An 11,754-nucleotide genomic window follows, 5' to 3' on the forward strand; every position below is an offset into this window, starting at 1 on the left:
GAAAACTCAGAGCTCTCAACCCTCTCTTCGCCTTCATTGTTTATTAGGGAGCATCAGCCATGCAGCATAGTGATTATGCGGTGATGGATTGACTTTGATGAAATAATGAGCCGGATTATGTTTTGAAAACTAAATTATTTAACAAGAAGTCTTGGTCCATCCTTAACTCTTTCCTCGATTTGAATCATAACCGTCTCCTCTCTTAATCAACACCTTTTGTTGTCAAAGGATTAGTTGTGACTAGATTTTTAGCTCTCTATAGTCTTTGGTCCTAATTATGTTGCTCTTGTGATTTAGCTATATTAATATATATATATATATATATTTAAAATACTACCACGTCTTGGCATCCTAGGCAGTAGGTGATGGAATGACCACCTATAATTGACCGCCTTTCAATACATTGGATAAAACTATATGTTAATTCTTAGTCTTCAGTCTTATTTATTTAATATTTTATTGATTAAAAATTATTGTGTTTTAGATTATAAATGAGATGATTCTCTTAATGTGAATGTGGATTTAGATTAGATAAGGATATTTGTGATAATTTTTTTAGTGTAGTTAACTTCGTTTGTTTAATGGACCTAACAAAAGAGTGTATTCTGCAAATATTTGACAAAACTTAAGTACAAAATAAATATGTGAAAATATAGAACGTTAAAAGTGTGTGTGGCAAAATAAGAAATATCATTTTTTAAAATCATACGATTTAGTGGTTGTACTTAGATGGGTTAACTTTTGGATATATCTAATCTAGTTTATCCTCTTTTATATGTTTTTCTTTATCGCCGAACTAAATGCCAAAATACAAAGACACTTGGATTCACCAAATTTTAGCTAATATACTAAACCACCTAGTTTATAAAGTTTAAGACATGTGTGACGCCGATTTATTGCTCCGAACTAAATAGCTACTCCTCTAACCCAACCGCACTACTGTGCCATCAACTGAGCTAAGTTGAGTTATTGAGTAAAACCATCAAATCACTAAACAATTTTCTCCATAATAATTATTTGGGGTTTTAGTTAATCTTATAACCCTTATTGGCCATAAGGAAGAGTACCTATCAACTCTGTAAGTGGTTGATTCCTCTTTTATATATTAAAAGCACTTAATATGTTTTTAGCATGAGTAATCCTTTATAGGCGTTAATTCAAACTTCCACAGTGTATAAGCTCCTATTTATTTTGAGTTCAGGGACTTCTAACCTGATTCATTAACCAAACATCAAATGATCTTTTTTTTTCCTAATTTAGTTCAGCACTTACTCCCCAAATAAATACTAATATATAAATTTTAATATCCTCTCAAATTAATTTCAATTTTATCTTTGACTATTATAAACACCATATAATTTAGCAAATATGTACTTAAGCCTGCAAATAACTATTACGGACACTATATAAGTCAGCAAATGTTTATTAAAGATATTATATAAGCCAGCAAATGATTATTATAGACACTATGTAAACTAGCAAATGACTATTATATGCATTATATAAGTGAGCAAATACGTAGAAGCTAGCAAATATGCATTTAAACTCGTAAATAATTATTATAGACACTATATATGCACTTAAACCCGCAAATGATTATTATATGCATAATATAAGCTAATAAATATGTAGTTAGGTCAACAAAATGACTATTATAGACACTATATGCACTTAAACCCACAAATGACTATTATAAGCACAATATAAACCAGCAAATATGTATTTAGACTCGCAAATAATTATTATAGACAATATATAAGCTAACAAATATATAGTTAGGTCAGCAAATGACTACTATGGACATTGTATAAATTAGTAAATATACACTTAAGCCTGCAAATCACTATTATAGACAATATATAAGCTAGCAAATATATACTTAAACATACAAATGACTTTATGGATACTATATAAGCCAATAAATATACGCTTAAGCTCACAAATGTATATTATAATATTATAATATTATAATACTATAATATACCATTGTTATAATATTATAATCTTATACTATACCATTAATATAATATTATAATATATTATAAATATTTATAAATGGTAATACATTAATTTTATATTATAATAATGACCGCCATATTTTCATCCATCAAATTTATATATTAATCATTTCGCTTCAAAATTAATATTTTTTTCACATCACATCACATGACAAATAATAAATATGTGTTTAGTCTAGTTCAAAACCAAACACTAAATTACTTTAGTCTAATTCAAAGTATCTAAATCAAGATTAAAAAAAGATCAACTAATCTAGTTCTAAGCTTAGCTCCAAAGGAAACAAGGCCAGATCTTCGTAAAATACTTAATTAATCTTCGGTGGTCTACCTAATTATTTTAATGTAAGTTTTGGTAAGGCTAAAGGGTTTCCCTAATTATTTTAACAGTCTCCACTTATCAATCAGTGGAGACTGCTAAAAGCCTAAAATAACATCAAAGTCACTTATCAATCAGTGAGTGGAGAGTCCAAAGAGTGGCAACGGCAAACTTCTTTGGAGATTTTCTGTGAGAGAGAGAGCACAAATACTAGCATATATGCACGATAAGATCTAAGATTCTCTACCATGCAGAGAGACAATAGCATAGATGAAAATGTCTCCTTTTCTGACTTTATTATAAATTAATAATATTTTAATAAAAATAACTCTTAAAACATAAAATTAATTAAATTTTAGATTTATCACTCTATCTATACTAAATACTTCAACCTCTCAGTTGCTAGGATGATTCCGCTGTGCTCCCTCAACGAAGCTGTCCTCACTATATGCCACTAGGTCGGCTTCCCCTCCGCATTGAGTCTGACTACTTACTCCTTGTCAACATCATCAACCGAATCCATCATCCTCCGGCCTCCCGGGAATGATAATTACTTTTGGTGAAAAAAATTCACCTTCTCATTATCCTCGTATCCATCGCGAGGCTAATTTTCAAGCAGATTAATTATTATTTTTATTCGTATCATAAGTTATGATTATGCGTAGGTCGGAATCTACTAGTGTGCAATTTAGCCTCAGATCTCGATGGGACTTTTTGTACTCGTCATAGTTAATTAATATAATTTCTTTTTTAAAATGCTCTTCACAGCCAATTCAGATATTGTATTATCATCGTACAACACCTAGAACAGCAACATCAACACCAACTCCAACTCCCTGGACACATTTTTTGAAATATTCAAACAAATTCTATAATAATAATAAAAAATTTGAGGTCCGTTTTGCATGTGACTCCTAAATATTGTCTTTTATTTATTAATTTATTTTAATCAATATTTAATCTTATCGCAGAACTTGTCTCCTCGCATGCGATAATATTAAATTGAAGGTGGGATGTGCAAAAATTTTGCGTCATGCCAGCTTACTCAGTAGTTTCTCTCTTGAGAGAAAAATCTAACATCAAATATATTTTGAACCGGCTATTAAAATAATATTAAATTAGATTCCAATGTACCGTAGCACATTAATGAGGAGAATTTTTTCTTTTTTACACAACAAAATACAGTGAACTCAGGCTTCTCGTCAAGTCCACTACTCTTCCCCACGAAGAACGGCATATCCCTCTCGCTGTATTTTGTTGTGTAATGGAGCTGAGCTTGATCGAAAATAGCTCTTGTCAAGCTTAAATTAAAATTATTTTAGTTCGAGTTCATTTTAAATTTGTATTTAAACCGTGATCGAGCCTAAATAAGTTCATCAATAAGCAATTTAAATATTAACAAATTTAAGCTAAATTTCAAGTTTGATCAAGCTTGAATTAAATTAAGTTTGATTTAAACTTATATTAGACTTAAAATAAGGCTAATTAGACAATATAAACTAATAAAAATATCATGCATTTAGAAAGAAAATATAAACTAATATTTTCTTTCCAAAATGTATTTTTTTATTATTATAAAAGAGCTTCACTTTCAGCGTGGCTCACAAGAAAACGTTGGAAAAAAATATTCGTACACACTGATTGAAAATTTAAGTATTATTTAATATAACTTACCGATAAATTTAATATATCTTTAAAATGGCAACTTGCATTTTCATTTTATAAATTTAATAGTAATTTTTTGATACTACTCTCATACTCAATTTCACTAAGAAATAAATATTTTATTTTATTTTTCATCTCATAACAAAATAAGAATTACACTTTTATTTAAACCTTCTCTTGCCTATCTCTCATTTTCTTTTAAAATAAATTCATTTCCCTCGAAAAAAAATTTAAGGGCATGTGAGCTTTTTAAGTCTGGGATAAGTGGATAACTCACCTTATTTTTAATAAAGTTTACAATTTGAATAACTTATAAAATAATTAAAAAATAATATAAAAATATGGGCTTGTAACAAGAAATAAAAGAAAAATAAAAATCTTATATTATTACACTTTTATTATTTTAGAAGAGAAAAATATAAAAAATAATAACATGTATGCCCGTATAAAAATGCATGTAAGTCCGCAAAAAAACTTATGTACAAATGAGCGAGTGTATAAACACATAAGCACTCAAATAAGTATTTAAAATATTTTATTGATAAACATATAATATTTTTAAATTTTATCATCAAACTTAAAGAGTATTTTGCTTCATTAATTATATATATATATATCTATGTTCCTTCAAAATCAATATATTTTTTATTTTTTTCCACATCATATTAAGAGTTAATTATTATATTTTAGCTCCTATTTATATATCCAACTATTATATTTTTTTAGCTTGATTCTAAATACTTGTTATGCCTCGCTTACTTTAAAAATAAAATTAATTCTAAAATATATATTCATATGTATTATTATTAAAATTAGATATCTATATCTAGCGTTTTTCATAATTTATACATATCATATAAATTATTTAGATTCAACGATTATAAATCTAGTATGTATATATATATATATATATATATATATATAATTGAGCCGGCTCTTAACAATCCTCGGATATTTTTGATAACTCTAATTATTATGATCTTTAGCTGTTTATTTTAAAATAAATAATTATATTCTAAAAATTAAAAAAAAATTAAAAAAAAGACTAAGAAGTTTACTCGAGTAAATGTTGAAACCAACAGACCGCAAAATAAAATATTTATTCAACACCTATTACAATCTATCTATGCCTTCGTTCTGGGCACTATGTGCACCGTGAGGGGATTCTTCATAACCCAAGTGAGCTCCTGCTTCTCGGCCAAGTCCACCTCCTTCCCCTCCACCGGCAACCACTCAAACTCCCTCACCAGATTCGCCACGAAGAAATGGAGGTGCAGCATGGCCAATTCCAGCCCCGGGCATATCCTCCTCCCGGCCCCGAAGGGCATCATCTTGATCTCCCTGCTCCCCGTTACGTCCACCCCTTCCCCTTCTCCTCCTTCCAAGAACCTCTCCGGCTTGAACTCCATCGGCTCCTTCCACACTTCCTCGTCCAACGCCATCTCCGCCACCATGAAGTTCACCACCGCCTCCTTCGGCACCCGGTAACCGCCGATCTCCGACTCCTCCGTCACTGCGTGAGGCAGCACGAAGTGCCCCGGCGGGTGGCGCCGCAGCCCTTCCAAGATCACCGCTTTCAAGAACTTCATCTTCTCCATGTCCTCCTCCTCGATCTCTCTCTCTCCCACCACGCTCTCGATCTCCTCTGCTACTCTCTGCTGTATCTCCTGGTTCTTGACCAGATTGGCCATGATCCATTGCAGCGCCGTCGTGGTGGTGTCGGTCCCGGCGTTCAAGAACTCCGTGCAGAGCGCCACCATCTCGTCCTCCGTCAACGCCCTTCCCCCTTCCTCCGGAATCCTAATCTCGAGAAGCGAATCGACGTAAGAGTGCAGGAATCGTTCTTTCTCCTCATCGCTCTTCTGCTCGCTCTTCCTCTCCTTGAATTCTATCCGCGCTCGGATTAGTGGCAGGAGCACCTCTTTCCGCCTCCGCCGGAGCTCCATCAATATCTTGATCCGATTACGGAAAACGAACCTACTGATTCTCGGGAGGATGCTGAACACGGTAAGCTTGCTTCCATATAAGAGGAATCTGCGTTGCGAAATTTCAATCTCTTTGATCGCCTCCTCGTCTAGTTTCTCGCCGAAGCACATCAAGACGAGCAAGTAGAACATGGCGAGCTGGAAGCTCTCCATGACGGGGTCATCGGGATGGGCCCGGAGGCGGTCTGCGAGGAACCCGACCACCCACCTCCGGCCGGCAGAAAAGACTTTGACATTGGAGGGGTGGAGGATTCCGGCGATCAGATTGCGTCGGAGGAGGCGCCAGAGGGGGCCGTAGGGGACGGAGCTGATGACGCGGCCGTTGGCGGAGAATAACCGTGCGGCCTCGTCCGGAACGGGGCGGTCGGAAAAGACGGCGCCGTGGGAGACGAGGGTGCGGTGGGCCAGGGCACGGTCGGCGACGAAGATGAACGGATGGGAGCCAATGCGGAGAGTGATCACGGGGCCGTAGCGGGCGCGAAGGGAGTGGAGGAGCAGCTCGATTTTTTGGAGGGTGAAAGAGCCGCGGAGCAAAAGGACATTTCCGAAAAGAGGAATAGAAGGAGGGCCGGGAGGAAGGGGAAGCTTTCCATTCTTGGCATGTAAGAGGAGAAGGATAGTGGTGGCCAGGAAGAGGGATAGGAGGATGAGGAACCAAATGACCATCTTGCTTGCTTCGGTATTAGCTTCCTCCGATGAGATGAGATCTAAATATATAAAGATAGATAGATGGGTAATTATTGGATGATGCGAGATAGACAGGATATATACAGCCCATTTTGTTAACTCCAACTAATTATCATTAAATTTGAACTTAGATTTAAAGCGATTCTAAGGTCTTAAAATGTCAATGCCAGAATATTTATTCATATTTGTTATTTTTAAAATGAGGGTTATTTTAAAAAATAATTATTCTTATATTCACTTAGATGATAGAGGACTAAGAAGGAGGATTAACCAATCCAAAATGACAAGGCTGCGGTCAAGATGGGCCCAAAATTTATGGAGGCTAGACTGTTTTTTATTTGACAATTTGATCAACAATATTAGAAGCAAAGAAGATGGCACCAAAGTTTCGCACCATTCGAGTAAGGCTCAAGGGTTTGCCACCGGCCACCCTTCTTCGTCAGCTGTTGAAATAACATCAAACTCATTAATCATTATTGGAGAGTCGAGAGGCCGGCAATCGCAAGCTTCATCAAGAGATTTGTGTGTGTGTGTGTGTGTGTGTGTGTGAGAGAGAGAGAGAGAGAGAGAGAGAGAGAGAGAGAGAGACAGAGAGCACAAATAATAACATTTGCTAGATAAGATCCTAAGTTGCCTACAATGCAGCGAGACTGTGGCATGGATGAATCATTGCGGAACCTGTTTCTTTCTTTACATGCTTCCAACAATATATTATGTTTTCTTTGTAAAATCACCTGGGGAAAAAGTTCTCCCTTTCATTTAATACCATTTAATCTATTTTACAAAAGAAAATTAATATTTTTATTTAGAGAAATAGGTAGCTTTTTTACCCGAGAAATAAAACAATTTTTAATTAATATTCAATCTAAACAAATTTGGCATTATCGCCTTCACAAATAATACATAGGCTCATAAGTCTACTAGTCAGCCTTTTCTTTTAAGTAGAAATAATTTATTACTAAATAATATAATCAACTATTATTACTATTTTGTTCATATTGAACTCTAATAAATATTATTTTATATGTATTAAAAAGTTTATTCGGTGATGTGCAACTTCTTCTCTTATTAGTTTCTACAAATTTAACTATTTAGGAGTTTAAAATCTATTGAAAAATGATAGCTATATATATTTAGTCTATAAAGCGGACTTTGAGTGAGCTTACTCGGGCTTAAGCTAGTCTAAATTAAAGTTTTATCTGAAAATATTATTTAGGCTTGGCTTAGCTGAGCTGGAGAACAGACGAACCCGAGCCCAAACATGTAGTTTATCTTGTCACTCATGGAGCATTCCATGGTGCTCAATTGGAGCTTTATTTGGGCCTCCAAATTTGGAGCCTACTTGATAGATTTTGAGCCTTACTCGCCCCGTAAAGGTTTAAGCCTATAATAAAAATTATATTGTTTGAAAGGTCTCAATTTTATTGAGAGCTTTAAATAAGTTTAGTAATAAATTGTGATACTTTATTAACATTCTATATTTATTTAAAAAATTAATAATTTAAAATTTCTGAACAATAGACTTATTTTAAAGATCCCAATTAAAATTTCTAATAGTTAAGTATAATATATATATATATATATAATAATTTAAAATATAATTAATTTCACTAGACAATCTCCCTATGTGGGCTCAAATATAGAGCCTGGAGATGCTTCTGTGGTAGGTTAATAGGAAATTTTAATTCACAAACAGAAAATGCGAGAGATTATCGAGAGGATAATATGCAAAAATAAAAGATTTATTCAACACTATAGCTATCTATGCTTTCGTTCGGGGCACTAGGTGCGCCCTGAGCGGATTCTTCATGACCACAGTGAACTCCGGCTTCTCCGCCAAGTCCACCTCCTTCCCCTCCACCGGCAACCACTCGAACTCCCTCACCAGACTCGCCACGAAGAACTGGAGGTGCAGCATGGCCAATCCCAGCCCCGGGCATATCCTCCTCCCGGCCCCGAACGGCATCATCTTGATCTCCCTGCTCCCCGTCACGTCTACCCCTTCCCCTTCCCCTCCTTCCAAGAACCTCTCCGGCTTGAACTCCGTCGGCTCCTTCCACACCTCCTCATCCAACGCCATCTCTGCCACCATGAAGTTCACCGTCGCCTCCTTCGGCACCCGGTACCCGCCGATCTCCGCCTCCTCCGTCACTGCGTGAGGCAGCACGAAGTGCCCGGGGGGGTGCCGCCGCAGACCTTCCAATATCACAGCTTTCAAGAAATTCATCTTCTCCGTGTCCTCCTCCTCGATGTCTCTCTCTCCCACCACGCTCTCGATCTCCTGCGCTACTCTCTGCTGTATCTCCTGGTTCTTGACCAGATTGGCCATGATCCATTGCAGCGCCGTCGAGGTGGTGTCTGTTCCGGCGTTCAAGAACTCCGAGCAGAGCGCCACTATCTCGTCCTCGGTCAACTCCCTTCCCCCTTCCTCCGGAATCCTAATCTCGAGAAGCGAATCGACGTAAGATTGCAGGAATCGTTCTTTGTCCTCACCGCTCTTCTCCTCGCTCTTCCTCTTCTTGAATTCTATCCGCGCTTGGATTAGAGGCAGGAGCACTTCTTTCCGCCTCCGCTGGAGCTCCATCGCCGTCTTGATCCGATTCCGGAACACAAATATACTGATTGTCGGAAGGATGCTGAGCACGTTAAGCTTGGTAACGTACAATAGGAATTCGCGCTGCGCGATTTCGACCTTTTTGATCGCCTCCTCGTCTAGTTTCTCGCCGAAGCACATCAACACGAGCAAGCAGAACATGGCGAACTGGAAGCTCTCCACAACGGGATCGTCAGGATGGGCCCGGAGGCGGTCGGCGAGGACCCCTGCCACCCACCTCCGGCCGGGGGAAAAGACTTTCACATGGGAGGGTTGGAGGATCTCGGAGATCAAATTGCGTCGGAGGAGGCGCCACCGGGGGCCGTAGCGGGCTGAGTTGATGACGCGTCCGACGGAGAATAATCGTGTGGCTGCGCCTGGCACGGGGCGGTCGGAAAAGAGGGCCCCGTTGGAGACGAGGGTGCGGTGGGCGAGGGCACGGTCAGCAACGAAGATGGACGGACGGGAGCCGATGCGGAGGGTGATCACGGGGCCGTAGCGGGCGTGGAGGGAGCGGAGGAGGGGCTCGATGTTCTGGAGGGAGACGGAGCGGCGCAACAAGAGGAGATTTCCGAAAAGAGGAACAAAAGGAGGGCCGGGAGGAAGGGGTGGCTTTCCATCCTTTGCATGGAAAAGGAGAAGGATAGTGGTGGCGAGGAAGAGGGAGAGGAGGATGAGGAACCAAATGACCATTTTGTTCGCTTGCCTTTTAGCTTCCTCGGATGAGATGGGATATATATAGAGATAATTGTTCGACGAGAGATGGAGGATGAGTGCCCTATTTTGTTAAAATCTAACGATTATCATTAAAATTAAACTTAGACTTAATGTGATTCTAAATGTTCTTCTTTTTCTTTTTCCTTTTCCTTGAAGTTATCTAACATTAACAAGAAAATAAAAAATTACTTTGTATAATATAAAATTAGTGATAAACATTTCACTATATAACTTTAAGAAAAAAATATATTTTTTAGTTATTTACATGCATTTTTCTTAACTTTATGAATAGTCCATTGAGAAATATTTTATAAATATTCTGTCAAAATTTAACTATAAAATTAATTCTAAAAAAGACACCATTATAATTATAATTATAATATAAAAATTTTAAATTTTTTGTGGATTCTAAAAAGTCAGATCTTGTTTCAAATAGTCACAAAAATCTGATCAAAATAAATAAATTAAATAAATTTATAGATTACAGAATATAAAATTTTGAATAGTTCTAGTGTTGGACACTATCTCCTTAAGACCAATTCGTCCTCCACCGATTGCTTCTGGAACAGTATGTCGGTCTCCTAGGATACAACGACTGCATTGCACTTAAAATGAATTAATTTTCAAGTGCTATGCATGCGAATCGAACCATTAGTAATAATGTAATAATGTATGAGTCCCACTTAAAACTTAGCTCAAAGTTAATAAAAAATTTATGTTAAATACACGAAATTATCAACAATATTAAAATAAATAGGTGGGCAAAACAAACGGTGATTGTTATTCAGATTGACGTCCAAATATTTATTTGGCTTGCCTAGCAAGGAATCTCTATCGGCGCTCCGATTGAGATCAAATGCAGATAAATAAGTCTATCTTCTTCTCTTACCAGTACTCATTTTACTTGTCGTCTAGAATTTAGTCAAGCGAGAAAAGAGCTAATCTTTTTTAATACAGATCATCAGGTAGAAAATCGATTATATGCTAGTTAAGTAAATTAATTCTTTATAATATAGGGATTAGATAGCTAAGTCAATCCTCAGCCACAACATTCCAAACTATATGAAAATTTAATAAATATTAATCTTTTATCATAGATTAATAAGACTTAACCGCTAAACTATAATCCACAACAGCTCAAACTATGAAATTTATTATATAAATATGACTTATAACATTTATAATAAATTGCAATTATTGAAAAGAAAACACAAAGCTAGAGCGATCAATCTGAGAAAACTACTGACTTTTAATAAGAGGGAAAATAGACTGTCGTTACCTTCACCACAACGATAGGTTGTCAAGCGCAGTGACGTAGTGGCTTAGGTCGAATGGTTTGGAAGCTTCCAATTCATTGCAGATAACAACTCATTGACTTTTAGGAGGGTTTGGGTGGGTCGACGATGACCACATAATTCATTCTATGTAACTTTTTATTTCTTCTTTTAAGGCATTGTTTTATTCCAATGAAGATATTATTTTTTATCTAGACCGGATCATCGGGTAGCCCGGGTCTTACTTTTGACTGAATTAGATCGATTCTTTATTTGTTGTATTTCTCGTTGAGTTGGAACTATGAGAGAGAGAGAGAGAGAGAGAGATAAAAGAATATGAGTGTTAAAATTATTTTAAAAAAAGAATTTTATAGTTGACACATAATATTTTTCCAAGTATATATGGTGAATATTCTACATTTTTAATACTTATAAAATACTCCATATATTTTTATCAAATATTTGCATAGCACGATCTGAAATAAGTGAGAATATTTTG

General features: G+C 36.3%; 2 protein-coding genes across 2 annotated transcripts; both read right to left on the minus strand.

Annotated features, from left to right (window-relative positions):
* Nucleotides 1–5,080: 5,080 nt before the first annotated feature.
* Nucleotides 5,081–6,809, minus strand: LOC140790928 (cytochrome P450 89A2-like). The gene has a single exon (XM_073141245.1). It carries the CDS (start codon nucleotides 6,648–6,650, stop codon nucleotides 5,124–5,126), a length of 1,527 nt encoding a protein of 508 aa, XP_072997346.1. The 5' UTR covers nucleotides 6,651–6,809; the 3' UTR covers nucleotides 5,081–5,123.
* A 1,526-nt stretch (nucleotides 6,810–8,335) lies between these two features.
* Nucleotides 8,336–10,013, minus strand: LOC140791485 (cytochrome P450 89A2-like). Its single transcript, XM_073142080.1, has one exon. It carries the CDS (start codon nucleotides 9,955–9,957, stop codon nucleotides 8,434–8,436), a length of 1,524 nt encoding a protein of 507 aa, XP_072998181.1. The 5' UTR covers nucleotides 9,958–10,013; the 3' UTR covers nucleotides 8,336–8,433.
* Nucleotides 10,014–11,754: the final 1,741 nt, after the last annotated feature.

Source organism: Typha latifolia, chromosome 6 (genome assembly GCF_019914945.1).
Source record: "Typha latifolia isolate L0001 chromosome 6, TyphaL0001v2, whole genome shotgun sequence".
NCBI classification, from domain to species: Eukaryota; Viridiplantae; Streptophyta; class Magnoliopsida; order Poales; family Typhaceae; genus Typha; species Typha latifolia.

What these genes read in the sequence shown, in the direction of transcription:
- LOC140791485 (XM_073142080.1), bottom strand. Translation starts at nt 9,957, where the DNA reads ATGGTCATTTGGTTCCTCATCCTCCTCTCCCTCTTCCTCGCCACCACT.
- LOC140790928 (XM_073141245.1), bottom strand. Translation starts at nt 6,650, where the DNA reads ATGGTCATTTGGTTCCTCATCCTCCTATCCCTCTTCCTGGCCACCACT.